Source organism: Aquarana catesbeiana, linkage group LG02 (genome assembly GCF_042186555.1).
Source record: "Aquarana catesbeiana isolate 2022-GZ linkage group LG02, ASM4218655v1, whole genome shotgun sequence".
In the NCBI taxonomy this organism is placed as follows: Eukaryota; Metazoa; Chordata; class Amphibia; order Anura; family Ranidae; genus Aquarana; species Aquarana catesbeiana.
Genome location: NC_133325.1, coordinates 808,204,909 through 808,225,623, shown reverse-complemented (window position 1 = coordinate 808,225,623; position 20,715 = coordinate 808,204,909). Strand labels below are relative to the sequence as shown.

The following is a 20,715-nucleotide window of genomic DNA, read 5'->3' as shown; positions in this document are numbered from 1 at the left end:
AAAAACTTACTTATTTACAAAATTTTATAACCGAGTACAAGTACTGATACTTTTTTTCAAGTACTCGCCGATACAGATTGCCGATACTTTTTTTTTAATGTCACGTGACAGTGTTTATTTTTAATTTTTAAACAATGCTTTCTTTTTTTTCTTTTTTTAGGGGGGGGGGGGGGACGGGGGGACGGTGTCTGTGTGTTTTTTTTATTTACATTTTTATTATTTTTTACAATAATATTTTTTTCTATTATTTATTGCATTATGGACAGAGGAAGAGGGGGACAGCAGAACGGAGGGGGACAGAGGAAGAGGGAGGGACAGCGGAACGGCGGGGGACAGCAGAACGGAGAGGGACAGCGGAAGAGAGGGGGACAGCAGAACGGAGAGGGACAGCGGAAGAGAAGGGGACAGCAGAACAAAGGGGGACAGAGGAAGAGAAGGGGACAGCAGAACAGAGGGGGACAGAGGAAGAGAAGGGGACAGCAGAACAGAGGGGGACAGAGGAAGAGAAGGGGACAGCAGAACAGAGGGGGACAGAGGAAGAGAAGGGGACAGCAGAACAGAGGGGGACAGAGGAAGAGAAGGGGACAGCAGAACAGAGGGGGACAGAGGAAGAGAAGGGGACAGCAGAACAGAGGGGGACAGAGGAAGAGAAGGGGACAGCAGAACGGAGGGGGACAGAGGGGGAGGGGGGACAGCGGAACAAAGGGGGCATGGAGGAGGATGAGGTGACAGTCAGCAGTGATCGCGTGTGGGGGAGTTACAAGCACCGATCACCGCTGTATGTCACTGAAGCAGCTGAAAGCCGCTGGGGGAGAAGCTTGTAACTCCCCCATGCGCCGATCACTGCTGACTCTCAAGGTATCGGGGGAAGCATCGGGAGCATTTGCCCGAGTACAAGTACTTGGGCAAATGCTTGGTATCGGTGCTGATACCGATACTAGTATCGGTATCAGGACAACCCTACCGAAAGCTGAAACTTGGTCTTGGCAGGAACGTGTATAAGTGCCCAGTATGGAAGTGGTTAAAGGAATGCGCATAGAACTGTGCATAGAATGAGGACCCTGCGCACAGCTATACGAGCACGTGTACATAATGTGTGCTGCATGTGCGTGAGCGGCTGGACTTTGGCACCCAGATGCCTATTTAAAGTGATTGTAAAATCTTGTTTATTATTTTTTTAAAATAACAAACATGTTCTACTTACCTCCTCTGTTGCAGTGGATTTGCACAGAGCAGCCCCGATCCTCCTCTTCTGGGGTCCCTCTTCTGCGCTCCTGGCCCCTCCACTCCTGTTGAGTGCCCTCACAGCAAGCAGCTTGCTATGGGGGCACCCGAGCCGAGTCCCTGTGTCCATTCAGACACTGCAACTTGGCCCCGCCCCCTCTCTCTCCGGATTGGCTGACTGACTTTGACAGCAACCCGAGCCAATGGAGCCGCGCTGCTGTCTCAGCCAATGAGGAGGAGAGTCCTGGGCAGCTGAGACACTCCTGTAACATCGCTGGATAAAGATGGGGCTCAGGTAAGTATTAGGGGGGCGAGGGGGGGCTGCTGTACACAGAAGGTTTTTGTATCTTAATGCTATAGAATGCACCTTCTGCCATTACAATAACTTTAAAGCCATACAGGACTCTGGATCATTCTTGATTAACAAGAGCACATGGGAAACAGCTGGCATTGTAAAAAAAAAAAAAAAAAGTACAGTTGGTAGCACGCCCCCTCCACCCCCATCCCCCCCTGCAGGTACTTAAAGCCTCTACCATGTCCTCCAAGCCAGAAAGGGAACCACCATCTCCAGCCAACCCACAGTACCCCCAAGGAGATTGCCCCAGCAATGCATGTATAATGCCACCAACAGTTTGAGGGAGAAGTAGGGGGTGAGGAAAAGGGTTCCAAGAGTTGACCCAGTATTAAAAGAGGGCCTGGATGGAACGAGGAGAACCCCGCAGGGCTGACAATCCCTAGGAGGACTTGCTTACCACACCGCGCCCGGAAGGTAGAGGGGAGCACTATTTACCATTTCCATGGAGGGTGCAGGTGACACTACATAGACAGGTCCGCCTCCCGCCGACGTGGGGGCTGTCAAGCATAGTAGCGTTGGGACACCCCGGTTCAGAATAGGGCTTTCACAGCCAACCCAGCGCATAGCTAAAGATCTGCATGCGCTCGCTGGCCAGAACTGCGTGACGACTTGATATAGATTATCCAGCCTGTCACCCAGCCTGACTGCTGATTGAAGATCTCTGCAGGAAAAATCCCAGGAAAGAAATAAAAAGAAATAATTATGAAACCACGTGTCCCAGCAGGGATCTAGGTCCTTACTCTTGAAAGTAGTGGGCAGAAATAATAGGATTTTCTACTTACCGTACAATCTGTTTCTCTGAGTTCATTGACAGACACAGCCTTCTTTATTCAGAACCATAGGGTTATATCATCTCCGCAGGAGTAGGACTAGGTAGAACAAAAAACAACCCCTGGCTATGCCCATAGGCTGTCCTCCATCAGTATATAACCCCCTACCTGCTCTAGGTATTCAGTTTAGTAGCAAGCACTAATAGAAGTATCAAAAAACTCTATAGAGGAGCGGGTGTGTCCGTCATTGAACTCAGAGAAACGGATTTTACGGTAAGTAAAAAATCCTATTTTCTCATTCGTTCATTGACAGACACAGCCGTCTTTATTCAGAACCATAGACGTCCCAAAGCAGTGCTAAACACGAGGGGTGGGACAACGAAAAATCCCAAGGCTAACACAAGAGCCAACCAGGTAACAGGAGCTTCACACAGGACAAGCTGGAACCCAACCTGAACGATACCCCTTCAAGAGGGATTAGACCCTCTTAGCAGCAGCTTGCAAAAAACTTGCGGCCATAAGAGGCATCCACAGAAGCCAACCCATCCACTTCGTAAAACTTGGGCAGATAAGGCAAATTCCTTGGGATGTGTTGACCAGGGACACAAGAAAGGCAACACAATGTTCTTGTTCAATGGAAACCCAAGGACGGAACTATAGAAAAGGGCGAAGCACCACCTAAACCTGGGTAACGTGAACGAGAAGATAACGCCACCATTTTCGACACCCTGCAAGCAGTAGTGAAAGCCACCAAGAGGCCACCTTCCGAGACAGAGTAAGCAGTGGAACCTCCTGATATTTTGAGAGGGGGAGAGAGAGCGGCTCCTGGAGAACCGAAAACACTAAGTTCAGATCCCACGGTGGTACAAGAAAACTGCACCGGTGGAAACAGACGTCTAACCCCTTGAATAAAGGTACGCACCAGGGAGTGAGAGACCAGGGGATGCTGAAGACGACCACCCAGGCTGACACCTTGCCCTCGATGGTACTCGAGGCGCATTCCTGCTCAACCCCCCATAAAGGGGGGGGGGGGGGTCGGAATTGGAGCCACCTAGAAAGAACAAGGATGAATGCCCAGTGATTCACACCAGGATATATGCGCTCTCCATAGTTGGAGGTAAGAACCTCCTAAAAGATGTACTCCCTTAGCCATCAACAGTGTCAGAACTGCTACACCTGGCTCAACACAGCCAAGCCGTTAAAACCAGTGACTCTAAAGGCAGGATGGAAGAACGGCCCTGGGACCATAGATCCTTCCTGAGAGGCAGTCGACAAGGAACGCCAGCGACCAGGCGTACCCAGACCGACTGGACCCATCCGGGGATAATAGAATGACCGGAACCCCCGCAGCCGTGATCTTGCGTAAAAGCCACAACAGAAGCTGGAGAGGAGGAAAGGCGTAGGGCAAACGTCACTGGCCCCCATGGACCACCAGAGCTGCCAGAGCAACCTATGACCTTACCAGAAACCTTAGTACCGTCCAGTGAACCAGGACACCAAGATAACTACCTCATGAGTGTCCCAGCAGGAACAAACCCGATGAAACATGGCCTGGTGATGGGCCCATCAGTGGTCCAACCCTCGCCAATGGAGGTATTCGCCTGTCAGTATTCCACTCCTGGAATGTGTACACCGGAAAAGGGCCGGAAGAAACGTTCTGCCCACCGTGGAATACTGGCAACAGCCAGGGCCATCAACAGCCTTTTAGACCCGCCCTGGTGAAGGGCATAAGCCAACGTGGTTGCCTTGTCCGACTAGAACCGTACCGGGAGCCCCCGAAGTCCATCTGTCCATGATCCAGACCTAGCCTGATCGCTCGAAGTTCCAGGATATTACCTGGCAGTCTGGATTCCACCAGCGTACAATGACCCTGATCAGAGCTCAGTCCCAGGACATCCTACCCGGACCGACTGGCATTGGTGGTCACCCGGTTCAATACAAGGGGATAAAGGATTTATCCCGTCGAAGAACCGGAGAGCGAGCCCCCAGACCAGGGAACCCTGGTTTTCTAACTCAGCCGAATCGGATTGTCCCGAGACATCGGGCATTTGTCTAATGCCAGGATCTCCCCAAAGGGAGCTTGTATGGAACTGTGCAAACTGAATAGTTTCAAAAAGGAAGAAAACACGCTGGCCAGAGCTGAAGCTCGGGCTCAGATAATCCGACGTTTTGGAAGGGCCCAAGCAGACTTCAGATAATATAGATGCCTACGGAAATCAGTCAAGGTCTGTACAGAAACTACATTGTCCCTCGGGGTAGTCGAGGAGTGGGAGAAGAAGATCGTCCAGGCAGCCAGGACCGCAAACCCCCACTGATGTAACCACGCCCGATCTGGGGCCAACACCTGGTGAATACCCGAAGAGTGGTGGCCAGACTATGCGCTGATCATGCGCCGCACCCACAGAAAAAACGGAGGAAGTGCTGGAGTCGGGCACATAATGGAATGCGTAAACAAGCATTCGTGATGTCGATATAAACCAGAAGGTCCCCATGATGAAGGGGTGCTACCGCCGTGCTAACGGACTCCATCCTGAACTTCTGTACCCACACAAGGCAGGTCAGGGCCTTAAACTGTACCCGATGCGGGAACCGTGACAACCACACTCTGCAGCAACAGAGCACATCCCCCCCACGGAAAACAGCAAGTGGTCCGGCAGCAGACGCCCATTGGAAGCAGGGTAGCCTTCAAAATACCTGTCTAAGCACCACTGAGGAGACCTTAGAAGATCAGCAACCAGGGAACTGCGGCCAAGAGACATAGCTGACATACTGCAACGCCTAGACCAACAGGTCCGGCAATGCAGCAAAGGCAGGGGGATTCCGTTCCCTCTCCAGATATGACAGCTGGACCTTTAGAAGCCAGATATTCCTCCATTGGAACCATGGTTGCCTTGAGCAGCCTAGAGACAGGGAGGTTCACTACTGGTGGAATAGACCCCTTCTGAAGGAGGGACCTCCCAAATGAGTACCTCACAGCAAGAGTTTTTTTTTTTTTTGGAAACACAAATGCACTCTAGATCCTCCCAGTCTTCAAGGACATTATTGCCAAGATAAGAGGGAAAAGGGAATGCTTTCGCTGCGCAAGACGGCTTATGAAGGTATCGGCTTTTTTGTGCCCTACTTTTAAAAAACAAATTTCTTCAGCAGTTTAGGCCAATATGTATTCTACATGTTTTTTACAAAAAAAAAAAAAAATTGCAACAAGCGTATATTGATTGGTTTGTGCGTCTAAAAAATAGGGAATAGATTTATGGCATAGTAATGGCGGCGATATGTGATTTTTATCGTGGTTGCGACATTGCGGCGGACAGATAGAACACTTTTGACACATTTTTGGGACCATTGACATTTATAAAGCAAACAGAGCTATAAAAATGCACTGATTACTGTGTAAATGTCACTGGCAGGAAAGGGGTTAACTGTTCCTTGTGAGTGTTTCTTACTGTGGGGGGATGGGACTAACTAGGGGAGGGGACATATCGCTGTTCCTACTTACTAGGAACAAACGATCTGTCTCCTCTCCCCTGTCAGAACAGGGTTTTGTGTGTTTACACACACACAAATCCCAGTTCTGGCTCTCGTGCCTGTGATCGCGGGTGGCCGGCGGCGATCACGCCCACCAGGTCCCCCGCCGTGCAGCAGGCGTGCGCACCTGCTATGGCTCCTAAAAGGGGAAGACGTACCTGTCTTGTCACCTGAGGCCAGGTGACAGATGCACACCGTTGGAGTCAGCAGTGCACCTCAAAGGTAGCGGATCCTACGGCTGACTGCTGCAAATGGAGCTCAGGGTAGTTCAGGAAAGCAGGTCCACTGGAGCACCAACACAGATCCCATTGGGAGCTAGAGCATAGTATTCCCCAGGGCGCGGAGTCTAATTCCCTGTACACACGGTCGGATTCTCAGACGGAAAATGTTCGATGGGAGCTTGTTGTTGGAAATTCCGATCGTGTGTAGGCTCTATCGGACATTTTCCATCGGAATTTCAGTCACACAAAATTGGAGATCTGGATCTCAAATTTTCCGACAACAAAATCCATTGTCGAAAATTCCGATCGTGTGTACACAATTCCGACGCACAAAGTTCCACGCATGCTCAGAATCAAGCAGAAGAGCAGCACTGGCTAATGAACTTCATTTTTCTCGGCTCGCCGTACGTGTTGTACGTCACCGCGTTCTTGACGTTCGCAATTTCCGACAAGATTTGTGTGACCGTGTGTATGCAAGGCAAGTTTGAGTAAACATCCGTTGGAAATAAATCCAGGATTTTGTTGTCGGAATGTCCGATCGTGTGTACAGGGCAATAGGAGCCAGCAGGTTTTCACCAGAGCCTCTAGTGGTGAGGATGGACTGTGCTGCAACTGGCTCCAGGTCGTGGCCCCCAGAGTCTCCCGGCTCACGGTAGGCTACTGGAGGAATAGAGAGGAAGCAGAAGTGCAGGACAACAAGGGATAGTCGGGAGATAAAGCCAAAGGTCGGTGCAACAAGCAGGCAGGGATAGTCAAAAAGAAAACAATATTGATCAGCAAGGCTTGGCTGCAGTGCACAGGTTAACCACTTGCCGACCAGCCGCTGTCATGATCCCGCAAACCCTCGTAGCTATACGTCGGCTCCTGTAAGCTGATAGCAGGCGTGCGGGGGTGCCGATGCTCGTGGCCGGCAGTTGCGATGATCGCAGGCACGGGAGACAGAACAGGGGCGTGTGTGTGTAAACACACAAATCCCTGTTCTGTGAGTAGAGGAGAGGCAGATCGTGAGTGTGACAGACCTAGCCGGGAGAGAGACTTTTGGAGGGGACTGAATGCTAGCCTCTTGCCGACCGATCGTGGGCCCTGGCATTTGGGGGAACGGTGCTCTTTGTGAGCTGTATGCCTGGGGACCCTTGAGGTGGTATTACTGTGGATTCGGGTCCTGGTCCCCCAGGACACACAAACTCTGGGAACCCTGGATTTGCCATATTAGGAATAGTGGCTGATTCATAATGCTGGGACAAATACAGTTAGGAGATGCTGATGTCAATTCCAGCCACCTGTCTGTCTGTTGCCTGCTAGAATGTGTATTGTACATAAGTCTAGTATGGGATGCAAGAGTCATTAGATCCCCTTTTTTTTTGTGTTAATTAACTCTGCTATTGTGATAATGTTGATTGGGTTTTCTAAGCTACAAGACGGCCAGTCTGGCCTAAAGGTCATGTCTGAGTCATCTAGGCTGTCTAAAGGGATTAGTTAATTAGCCCATGTTAATTAGGTTTCTGGTCACAGGTGTATGTTCAGAGTAATATGAGCAGGAGGTATACACCTCCTCTTTTACTGTATAAAAGAGCCTGTATTCCTTTCAATAAAAGAGATTCCTGGTTGAACTTACATACAGCCTGCCTGGTGTTTGTTCTGAGCTATCATAACTGGATTAGAACGGCACATAGCTGTAGTTCTAGTCCCGGAGCATCGGATGACCGAACCATCAGATGTTGCGATCTGCAGTCTGATTCTATAGCAGCAGAGGAGTGTCGGGAGAGTGGAACCGAGCGAGCAAGGGGCTTGTTACATTGGTTGGCAGCTGTGGGATTTGCTCTCCAGTTACTGGGACACTCCAAACCAGCCTGCAGGAGAGCCACACTGAAAGACTTACTTGAGAGCCATGGAGGGAATGGTGGGATTGTGCTTCCTTGCTGTGAGAAGGAAGGTTGCGAGAGATGCAGATACAGCACAGAGGACCAGTATCAGAGCAGGTCCTGCTGGGATGGTTTGATTCTATCCGCTGCGAACTCTGGAAGGAAGCGCTAGCCCGTGAGCAGCGAAACCAGGGAAAAGTTCTCCCCTCCATCCATGTAAGGTATTGGTCGCAGTATGAAGTGCGAATGCTGTTATTGGGGGAACAGTCGAACCAGGAGTGGACCGCCGAGTTAAGCAGGCTGATCCTGGCAGAAATGCGGTTGGACGAGAGCTACAGAGCCCTCCAGTGGTATGTAGCCCAAGTGCGCCCGTGGACAGTGGATGACAGCCCCACAGAAGGCTTTGACTACGATGGCCCGGGATGGCCATACTGGAGGCTGTCCAGGGACCCTGACTTTGGGAGTGATCGGGAGTGGCGTTTGGAGGAAATAATGAAGCACAGAGAGCGGAGACTGAATGTCTCGGAAGTGCACTGGGCACAGGAAGATTTGGAGTTTCTGGCCGTTCAGGAATGGGAGCTTGAGATGGCCTACAGACAGCTGCTAGACTCTGCTCAGCAGCAGGGTGGGGCTCCCTTTGCCTGGGACTATCAGGAAATACCAGTTGACAACTCTGAAATCCTGGCTGAAGAGTTGACAATGTGGCAGAGTAACAGTGTGCTTTGCCAACCTGCCCCCGCAGCTTTGGAGGCGGAGGTCTTATGGCAGATGCAGCAAGTGCTGACTGACCTTGATGAACCTGTTTCTGCATTGGATGATCTTGGGTGGAGGAATGTGCCTGTCCAGCAGAATGCCAGAGAATCGGTAGTGGAAAATCTGGAGATCGCTATCCCCAAAGCTCAAGTGCTGACAACGGGGCAGAGCTCTGCTAATCTCTGCCCAGCACTGATAGCATCTTCTGGGTTCCAGGGACAGGAGATAGTGAACCTTTATCCCCAGACACCAGTTGCAGAGACAGGGGATTTGATAGACTTTTCTGCTGAGGAAGAACAACCTGGTGAGCCTCCAGCAGAAGAAGAGCTGTTATTAGGGCCAAACTTCACTGTGTTCTGCCCAGCACCAACAGAAGTATCTGTGAAGTTACAAGGAACTTCCCCAGCTGAAGCACTAGCAACTGGACAGAGGGTCCAAGATCTCTGCCCTACACCTGCGGCGGTTCCGGAGGCTCAGGGTGAGAAGGAGGTGGTCACTTCCCAGCAGCAGATCAGGATACAGGGGGAGAAGGGAGAGGAGGTGTTCGTCCTCCCTCCCCAACAGTTGGCCAGGGTGGAGGAAGTGGTCTTTCCTCCCCAGCAAAGATCCATGCACCTGGGAGACAGTACCACAGACATATCGTCCCAACATCCAGATGGGGGAATGGAAAAGGAAGCAGCCGGCTCACCTCCCCAATGGCAGCTACACAGTTTGGGAATGGAGGAAGCCAGCCTCCTACCCCAATGTTTAGCTGGAGCGAAGGATGCGGAGTCCTCAGCAGAAGTGCTGGCAACAGGGCAGAGTGCTACCAACCTCTGCCCAGCACTGGCAACAACTACAGTGTTCCAGGGAGGCGGGGCAGTTGGCCTCCTTCCCCAACAGTTAGCCGGAGCAGATGGTGTGGGGTTTCCAGCAGAAGGGCTGGCAACAGGGCCGAATACTGCTGGACTCTGCCCTCAACTAACAGGATGGATGGATTTCCTGTGAAGGTGGATGGGACTTCAGTCTCCACCTGTATACTCCAGGGATGCTTGGCAGTCGGCCCAGATCCCCAACAGCATGACGGAGTGAGCCCAGACACCCTGTCTTCTCTCCAGCGGCAGAAAGGACTCCAGGGAGAAGGGCCAGTCCAGGCCTCTCCCCAGCAGCAGATATGTTCTCTGAGAGAGGCAGAGGATGGCTGGGTGAGTAATGCTTTGTTTGGAAGAATTTGTTTGGGGTACTGTGTGGGTACAGGCATTAGAGGACTGGAACTACTAACTTCGGAGTCAACCTGTCTGCGGTCTCCTCCTGTGTTAGTCTCCTGCCGAAAGGGGAGAGACAGAACAGGGGCGTGTGTGTGTAAACACACAAATCCCTGTTCTGTGAGGAGAGGAGAGGCAGATCGTGAGCGTGACAGACCTAGCCAGGAGAGAGACTTTTGGAGGGGACTGAATGCTAGCCTCTTGCCGATCGATCGTGGGCCCTGGCATTTGGGGGAACTGTGCTCTTTGTGAGCTGTACGCCTGGGGACCCTTGAGGTGGTATTACTGTGGATTCCACACAGACTCTGGGGACCCTGGATTTGCCATATTAGGAATAGTGGCCGATTCATAATGCTGGGACAAATACAGTTAGGAGATGCCGATGTCAAGTCCAGCCATCTGTCTGTCTGTTGCCTGCTAGAATGTGTATTGTAAATAAGTCTAGTATGGGATCTAAGAGTCATTAGATTCCCATTGTTTGTGTTAATTAACTCTGCTATTGTGTGAAGAAGAGTTCTGTGTTGATTTGTGATAATGTTGATTGGATTTTCTGAGCTACAAGACGGCCAATCTGGCCTAAAGGTCATGTTTGAGTCATCTAGGCTGTCTAAAGGGATTAGTTAATTACACCTCCTCTTTTACTGTATAAAAGAGCCTGTATCCCTTTCAATAAAAGAGATCCCTGTTTGAACTTACATACAGCCTGCCTGGTTTTTGTTCTGAGCTACACAACTGGATTAGAACGGCACATAGCTGTAGTTCTAGTCCCGGAGCATCGGATGACCGAACAATCAGACGTTGCGATCTGCAATCTAATTCTAAAGCAGCAGAGGAGTGTCGGGAGAGTGGAACCGAGCGAGCAGGGGGCTCGTTACAGTAAGTTCCTATGAGCTGGGAACCACGATCTGTCATCTCGTATAGTCAGTACCCTCCCCCTACAGTTAGAACACACACTAGGGAACACAATTAACCCCTTGATCACCCCCTAGTGTTAACCCCTTCCCTACCATTTACACAGTAATCAGTGCATTTTTATAGCACTGATCGCTGTATAAATGTCAATCCCAAAAATGTGTCAAAAGTGTCCGATGTGTCCACCATGTCGCAGTCCCAAAAAAAAAAAAAATAATAAAATTTGCAGATCACCGCCATTACTAGTAAAAACAACAACAACAAAAAAATCAAACTTTTCCACAAACCAATCAATAAACGCTTATTGCGATTTTTTTTATTACCAAAAATATGTAGAATACATATCGGCCTAAAGTTTTGGGATATTTATTATAGAAAAAGTACAAAATATTGTGTTTTTTTCAAAATGTTCACACTTTTTTTTGTTAGCGCAAAAAAATAAAAAACCACAGAGATGTTCAAATACCACCAAAAGAAAGTTCTATTTGTGGGAAAAAAAGGACGTCAATTTTGTTTGGGTACAACGTTACACGACCGCGCAATTGTCAGTTAAAGTGGTGCCGTATCGGAAAAAAAATGGCCTGGTCACTGAGCAGCCAAATCTTCCGGGGCTGAAGTGGTAATACAATGTTCCTGATTGGAGGCTGGGGTGGAGCCATGCTTGAGGGAAGATTACTTAAGCAGACAGGTGACTGGCCTCTAAGCTGAACACAACAAAAGGTGAGCAAACAGACATGAACACTACTGCAGAGTCATGACAGCACCCATACGTCGATTTGCGGGAATGTGCCACTTTACCGACTATATCGGTGTGAGCCGGTTGGCAAGTGGTTAAAATGAATTAAAATGTGTTCTTTAACCACTTCCCGCCTGGCCTATAGCAGATTGACGACTGGGAAGTGGTTCTGTTATCCTGACTGGGCATCATATGACGTCCAGCAGGATAACATGCCGGCGCGCGCCTGTGGGGGTGCGCAGCATGGCGATCGCGAGTGTGGCGTGTCAGTCTGACATGCCGTATCTCCGATCGTGGTAAGAAGCCTCTATGAGAGGCTTCTTACCACGTGATCAGCTGTGAACCAGGAAGCACCGGTAAATGGCTTTCCTCGATTTGCGCTGACAGGGAGAGCCAATCGGTGGCTCTCCCCGTCAGGGGGGGGGGTCTGTGCTGATAATCAGCACATTGATTATCAGCACAGACCCCGTCAAATGTACCCATAAGCTGCAAATCGGTGCCGAGTCAGTGCCCCATAATAACCCCGTCAGTGCCCAATAAAGTGACAATCAGTGCCCAGAGTGCCAGTGTCCATCACAGTGCCAATCAGTGCCCAGCATTACCACCTATCAGGTACCTTCCCAATCAGTGCTGTCCATCAGTGCCATCTATTAGGGTCCATCAATGCCACCTGTCAGTGTCCATTAGTGCCGCCTGTCAGTGCCACCTATCGGTGCCCATCAGTGCTGCATATCAGTGCCCATCAATTCTACATATCGGTGCCTCCTCAGCAGTGCCTATCAGTGTCACCTGATCAGTGCCAACTCATCAGTGCCCGTCAGTGAAGGAGAAAACAAAATTGTATAACAGAAACAAAGAAAAACATTTTTTATTTTTCAAATATGTTGGCCTTTTTTATTTTGTTTAGCAAAAAATAAAAACTGCAGAGGTGATCAAATACCACCAAGAGAAAGCTCTATTTGTGGGAAGAAAATTATTAAAATTTAGTTTGTGTACAGTGTTGTATGACCGCGCAATTGTCATTCAAAGTGTGACAGCGCCGAAAGCTCAAAATTGTCCTGGGCAGGAAGGGGGGGGAGTGCCCAGTATTGAGGGGGTTAATAGACACAAAGGATATCATTCACGGTGTGTGCACCAAAATTTCCAATGCCACATATTACCTTAAAGTGGAGGGCCACCCTAAAATAAAAAATTGCATGAAAAATCCTAAAAAAAAAAAAAAATGTAAAAAAAAAAAACATTAAAAAAAATTTAAACTTACTTAAACCCTTGTTGCTAGGCAGTCTTCCTAATCTGCCTCTTCCTATTCCACGGCGTGTTCTGCTCCTCGGTGAGCGGCCCCGTTGCCTTCTGGGAATTGTGTGTGTTCTCAGAAAATCACGGGGCCATTCACAGAGCGCCGCTCGCACAAGCGCAGTAGGAAACTGGCAGCGAAGCCGCAAGGCTCCACTGCCTGTTTCCCTTACCTAGGATGGCGGTGCCGGGACCCGAGAGCCGAGGGACGGGTCGGCCTAGGGCGGCCGACATCGCGGGCATCCAGGACAGGTAAGTCTACTTATTTAAAGTCAGCAACTACAGTGTTTGTAGCTGCTGACTTCAAAAAAAAAATTTTTTTGCTGGCCGGAATCCCGCTTTAAGTAGTAGTGACATCATCACTGGGCTGTACATAGCCTGTGCAGACAGCAGAGCTGTGGGAGGGGCCCAGCAAGCTCCACCCACTACAGGCTACCTGCAGAAAACTACAGGAGGGGGCGGAGACAAGAGCAGTCACCCGGCACAGTGACCGGTCTCTATTACAGAAAGCTCCTGCACAGAAGCAATGTGTAGGGGTCGTGTTGTGCTGGAATATTTATCAGATCCAGACAATATTTGTTTTTCCCCCCCAGAGTTCAGCTTTATCAATAACATCGAAAATAATGTAATGTGCTGAGGCTACGGGCTCTACAGATCGAATATGTGAATGTGTCCACTACATGGTGATGTCGGGTAGCACAGGAAATAAAGTATGCTCCTCCGCTGATCTGCAATTAATATTTGGTTTGAGAACATTTCATTTTTTGGACTTTTCACACAAATGAAAAAAATGACAATCTAAGTGAAATGGTTCAGGAAATCATCGTGCTGTACTTACCCATCTAATTTCTTTTTTTTTCTGGGATCTTTTATCTGCAAAAGACAAATAATTGTCATTTATACACAGAGAGGAAATAACATAAATATGTCTCTTCCCATACAGAACATGGAGGATCTGAATAATAACAGAAATCAGACTATATACTGTTGTGGAAATTATTATTAATGTATGTTGTCAGATGTCCCCCCAGTGTTGGGTTTGCTGTAATGCTCTCATGTGAGCGTATTCACACATACAGACGTTGGTGGAAGACCATTGGATGCGGAAACTTTCCTGTGGACACAGCAGATCTGTTTGCTTTTCTAGGGATGTTTGTTTTTATACCTCACCAAGAGACTGACCACTTCTTAGAGATCGCATTTAATGACTCCGAGCAAACGGATCTGCGTACATGGGAACCATAGCATAACAATACGGAAATTATGGCCCACTGAGCCATGATAGAGTATGGTTTGCGTCACTGGTAGCCGTAGGATGGTGTGCATACAGTCATGATCAGAGCCATCTTTGTAGTGTTCAAATTGTGGGACATTGGCTCTGCATGCGACCGTTTGCACCCGTCATTGCTAGGATTCTATTTGAACATATACATGTGTGTGATTGGTCCTTTTGAAAGAATACAAATGTCTGATTGGCTGATTCTGAAGCCACCACCTTCTTTTGTTACTCATGTTGACAGTATAAATAAAAGCAGCTGCTCATTCTAGAGAGGACTCTGCTAAGCTCAACGTGATATCAGCATCTGTGTCTGATACTTGGAGAGAAAACCAGCGCACATTTCCCGGCATTATACAAGAAAGCTATATTTGTGCTTTTAAGCGCAAGGAAATTATTTGCTTGTAGGAGAAGCTTAAAGTGGAGTTCCACCCAAAAGTGGAACTTCCACTCATTAGATTCCTCCCCCCCTCCAGTGACACAGTTGGCACCTTTCAGGGGGGAGGGGGGTACAGATACCTGTATATTACAGGTATCTGTACCCACTTCCGGCATAGAAACCCGCAGAATCTGCGGGTATTTACGCCACTTCCTGCTCCCTCCCCGGTGCCTGCTGGGAAACACACGGGTCCCAGAGGCAGCAGGGACCATCCGGATTGCGCTGCGCGACTCGCGCATGCGCAGTAGGGAACCGGGAAGTGAAGCCGTACGGCTTCGCTTCCTGATTCCCTTACCGAAGATGGAGGCGGCAGCACCCGAGGACGGAGAGACGCTTCGGCCTCGGGTGCCGACATCGCGGGCGCCCTGGACAGGTAAGTGTCCATGTTTTAAAAGTCAGCAGCTGCAGTATTTGTAGCTGCTGACTTTTAAAAAAAAATTTTTCGGTGGCGCTCCGCTTTAATATTTCCCGGACAGTTTTTGGCGGGCCAGGTAGGAGTTCATCAGATCTTCCTAATTCAGCGGACCTCGAGTGAGAAGAGACATCCAGAACCAGCAAAAAGCAGCAGCACTCACAAAGAGTGTAATTCCTCTGATGGGACTTTAAAGTGGATTACTCAAAGTGAAAGTATGAAAATAGAAAAAATGTTTTAAATGAATTTTATTTGAAAAACTGATTAAAAAAAGTCACCATGACCTATTAATTATGCAAAATAAAAATGGATACACATGATAAATGTGGGGAAAGTATAAATGCAAAACAGTGACCACTTCTATTGAGAAGAATAATTGCACAATAGATGACTCGACGTTTCGAGGTATAACAGGTGGACCTCTTATTCAGGGGTAACAACTATGGTCACGATGGATTTTTACATCACTTTTGTTGATAATGCATTTTCCAGGACATCCCCAGTATCCAGGAGGAAGAAGCCAATCAGCCACAACTCCAAACAGGCCAAACGCAGGGAGATGGGTGGAAATAAGAGAAGACGTGAGGTGGAGAGAAAACACCTATAATAGGTGTCGGATCCCCAAATTAGATTGAAAAGCCTCACTAGGTGCAGCAACTCCACAAAGGGCACCACCAAAAACGAAAGCACAGCCACCACTCAGAGGTAAAAAGGCGAACACAGGTCAGCTATGATAAGCTGGCTGGTCGTCTAACCCGGCCACCCAGAGTTTAACTTGAGATGTTAAACAATTACAGCTCCCAAGGCCATGAAGCAGGGACAGAGGGAACACAGCAGTGCTATTGATCCAGAAAGATGGAGGGAGTATAACTTCCCCAAGAAGTGTCCAATATCAGTAGTCAAACAAGCTATCTGTCCTCAGCGTGGTGTGTGTGGCACAGCCTCTACACACACCAGGACGGATAGCTTGTTTGACTACTGATATTGGACACTTCTTAGGGAAGTTATACTCCCTCCATCTTTCTGGATCAATAGCACTGCTGTGTTCCCTCTGTCCCTGCTTTATGGCCAGCAAAGGCCGGCCTCTGGTAAGTTTTTTGAACATTTTTTCTGTTCTGTGTTCGGGATCTTGATTTTCTGTCCGCTGGATGGGGTAAGATCTGCTAGGCAAAAGAACCTTGTTTTTTTTTGTCACTCTCTGTATAATGGCGGGATTTTAATTGTAGGTTATATTTTTGTTATTGTAAGTAAGTCTATCAATTGGGGGAGTACCTATATTTGAATCCTCTATAGGTCCCATTTAATACAAACCTAAAGTGAATGTTGTATGAGTTATGACTGAACCGTGTGTAAGTAACTGATGCTGTGTAATAAGTCTGTGATGTATATGAGAAATAGTAATGTTTGTATGTGGGATTATTAGCTATTTTTGAAGGTTGTTTGGAAAGTTACTTTTGTGTGGGTGACTGAGCAGTTTGTTTAAACTTCCATATGGCTGAGCGGGGGAAAGGGCGGCCAGACATGGATGTTCCATTGCTTACAATGGGGACTGTTTGTTGAAAGGGCTACACCCTGTGGACAATAGCATGGAGAAGAGCTCTTTTGTTTTAATACATCACTGTTTGTATTTCTCAATGTCTTGCGGAAGCTGATGCCAGGGTGAGTATATGGGCTTTATTTGGGAACAGGAATATATGTTTAAGGTGTGTTATTTTGTGTTTCATGTAACTTTATCACTTTTGAATGTGTTGTTTGGTTGGCCAAGGGCCCTAGTTGAAGTAGCCTAAAGTGTTTGTCTACGGTTTAAGTGTTCATTTTGATGTCTCAATTGTCTGTCAATTTTTGTGGGGGAGAAGTTTTGGTTTTCTAGTAGGGAAGTCTGTTGGTGCTGGTTTTGGCGGGATCAACAACTGCATTTCTTTTGTTGTTGTTACCATGTGGTTGTGCTGCGGCTTTCGTCTGCCATGTTGTCATTGCCTGCCTTTCGTCTGCCATTTTGCCGTGGCCTGGCTTTCATCTGCCATTTTGTTACCATGTGGCTGTGCTTCGGCTTTCGTCGCCCATTTTGTCGTGGTTTGACATTCGTTTGTTGCAACTTCCATTTCATGTCTGCTGTGTTTTGTTTCTGGTGGAATTTTTCAACCTTTGGGCCACATTTCAACGTTTAGTGTGAGTTAAGTAGTACGATCTGTTCTGTGTTAAAAATTGAAAATTTCAGGGAAGATAAGGGTTTTCCCTCCGCCCCCCCTTCCCTTCCTGTCCATTGATATATATATATATTTTATATATTATGGTGATAAAGGCGCAAACCATAACTGCTCCAAAAGTAAAGCACAGGGTTCTCTGGACGCAGAGTTCGCCAAAAAAGCGTTTCGAACCGTCACGGGTAATGTGCCGTCCATGTGTTGGAGGAAAAAAATGAGGCTCCACACCAGTCAAACAGCTGCACAGTACATGAGGTCTGGGTTTGGGGCTCCTGATATGAGACCCCTTAAAGATTGACATACATGGTCAGAGGGTACAGTAAGGTGTATTCATTTGGAAGGTACTTTTTTTTTTTTTTAATTCTTTATTTTCTTTCACAAAGGTAATAAGACATTTTCATAAATACATCAATTAAACACAACCTTCCTTCCTTTTTTCCCCTTCCCTTTCTTTCTTCTAATCCTAACCTCATTGTAACTCCTATTAGTTGCAGTTAATCGAACTCCTAATCTTCAACTTATCCTACCTATTCATACTTTCATAGTAATCTTATTTATAACAACCCCACCTTTGTGCAATTTTTCCTCAACCAAAATCCACTCTGGTTATCTTCGAAAGGCAAAGATAACATAATAAGATAAGATTCTGTTCCCTATATAACATATAAGGAGCCAATTTCCCGATATTTCTCATCTTGCTCTCTCAGCATTAACGTAAGATTTTCCATTTGTTGAATTTCTGTTATCCTCATAAACCATTGTGCCTTAGTTGGTGATACATTAGTTTTCCACAAAACCGGGATACATGCTTTTGCTGCAGTCAACAGATGTCTTAAGAGAGAGTTTTTATACATTTCAATGGGTAGAGGAACCTCATGTAATAGAAAAGCTATAGAGATAGAGAAAAGGATTTTCTCCCAGAGACACGTCTAATTTCTTTAACTGCTTGAGACCATCGTCCAGAATTCTTTTAACCCTGTACATTCCCAGAATATGTGTAGCAATGTGCCCTCAGACTTCTGACATCGCCAGCAAACATTCGATACCTGTAGATATATTCGGTGCAGTACTGCTGGTGTTCTATACCACCTAGTTAGAATTTTATATCCACCTTCTTGATACTTTGTTGACAATGACGTCTTGTGCGTAAAAAATAAAATTCTGTTCTTTTGTACCTGAGAAAATGTAACACCCCAGATGCCCCTCCCATGCTTGTATAAAAGGTGAGTTCTTGTGGGGCATCTAATTCAATCACCAGAGCGTATAGGATTGAGAGTAAGTGTCTTTGTGGTTCCCTGTTTAGACATATTTCCTCAAATTTAGATAGTGTATGTACTGCAGTTGATGTTAGTATCATCGACCGCAGATAAGCATTAAGCTGTATCCGCCTATACGGGTCCAAATCCGTTAAACTCCCGTTCAATCTCCTCCCTGGACATCACGTGATTATTGATTGAGAAATGTATAAGCCTGCTGATTCCTTGTTGCCTTAAGTTAACAAAACTCCTGTCTGTTATACCCGGGTGAAATCTCGGGGTACCGACGATTGGGATAAGAGGGCTCGGGAATGGCGATATCTCAGTTTTTTTAAAATGTTTTTTTTGTAGCTTGAAGAGTGGCACCCACCGTTGGATGTTTCCTCACAGCCTGTGGTATATCATCTTCCGCCAGCCATACAAGACCCCTCAGTGGTACAGCCATCATTGCTTGTTCCAGATGGATCCAAGGCTTGTCTCTGTGGGGATTGCACCAGTCTACTACCCTTGCTAGATGGGAGGCTTCACGATATCCTACTGGATCTGGGAATCCAACCCCTCCTCTCTCTTTTGGTAATGTCAGAATGTTCCTACGCACTCTTACTGATTTTCCAGCCCAAATAAATTTCACGAACCTCGCTCTCTGATCCCTCAGATATCCTGCGGGAATCTTGACAGGTAGGGTCTGAAACAAGTATAGCAATCTTGGCATTACATTCATTTTTATGATATTAATTCTGCCAATCCACATAAAGACCTCCTTATCCCATCGCTGTAGGTCTAATTTAATCTGTCGTGCCAGGGGCGCAAAATTGATTTCGAACACCCTATTTAATTTGGTAGGTATTTTAGTCCCCAAGTAGCATATATGTGAGTCTGTCCATTTAAAGGCAAAGTGAAAAGTTAACTGATGTCGCAGGGATGCCTTCATCTCCACTCCCATCGCTTCTGATTTACTATAATTTTCCGTAAAATTTGACAGACCTCCATACGTGCGCAACTCCAGTAATAATGATGGAAGGGATATCTCTGCAGTCACAAAAAATATCAAATCTGCATATGCAGCCAATTTCTGTTCTTCTCCCTTTAAGATACCCGATATCTATATTAGCCCTTATAGTTCTTAGAAAGGGCTCCAATGCAAGTATAAAAATAATGGGTGAGAGTGGGCACCTCTAACGCGTTCCATTACATATGGAGAAGGGCTCGGAGATAATATTTATTTTGACCTGTGCTTTTAGGTAAGAGTATAAACTCGTGATCCAATTCTGCATCCCTTTTCTCATTCCTATATGTTGTAGCATAGCTTTTAAATATGTCCAATCTACTCTATCAAATGCTTTCTCCGCGTCTGCGGAGACAAGCACTAAAGGTTTTTGATGTATTTGAGAGAAATGTATGGCGCTTAGGACCCTTTGCGTATTTTCCCTACCTTCTCTATTAGGAATGAACCCCACTTGGTCAGGATGTATTAGAGATGGAATATAAGTCAACAGTCTGTTTGCAAGTATTGGATGGTAGCTGGGACATTGGGATGGATCTTTTCCCTTTTTAGGGATTACGGTTATGTGGGCCATTTAGGTCTCTGTCGGCATCATTTGTCCATCCTGTATCGAATTGAAGGCCGCTAAGAATCTCGGTGCCAATTTATCCACAAAGATCTTATAATAGGCCAGGGTATACCCATCGAGGCTGGGCGCCTTGCCCTGTTTTAATAATTTCAGGGCTTCTGTAAAGTCTTCCGCTATGATTGGCCCGTCCAAGTCCCTCACTACTTCATCTGGCAAACTGGGCATTTCCGACGCCAATATGTACTCCCCCCGCCGCCTCCCATCTTTCCGATGTCGATAGTGATGATTGACCATCAATCTGATATAAACTAGCGTAATAGTCTCTAAATACTTTTGCGATCTCCTGAGAAGAGCTAGTTAATATATAACATTGTGTATTAATACGGTCAATATGGTTCCGTCCTCTCGAGTGCATTCGCTAACATCCTGCTCGGCTTATTTCCATATTTATATAATGCTCGCCTGCAGCGGGTTAACTTAGCTTTCTCCATTAATAATATATTTAATTTCTCGCGTAAAAGCATGAGTTTTTCCTCAATCTGTTGTGCATGCGATTTCTTATGGGCTAATTCGAGCACCCGAATCTCTCCCAGTAAGGACTCTATCTGAGCAGACATCAAACGTTTCCTATGTGATCCTATGGATATGAGGGTACCCCTAAT

The 20,715-nt window shown here is 47.2% G+C and overlaps 1 protein-coding gene across 1 annotated transcript in view; it reads right to left on the bottom strand.

Annotated features, from left to right (window-relative positions):
- LOC141129499 (uncharacterized) overlaps window positions 1-20,715 on the bottom strand; it is a 92,322-nt gene that overhangs the window by 27,432 nt on the left and 44,175 nt on the right. The window contains exon 4 of the mRNA XM_073617572.1: window positions 13,734-13,768. Within this exon, the coding sequence (XP_073473673.1) occupies window positions 13,734-13,768 (35 nt within the window). The remainder of the gene's footprint in view (window positions 1-13,733; window positions 13,769-20,715) is intronic.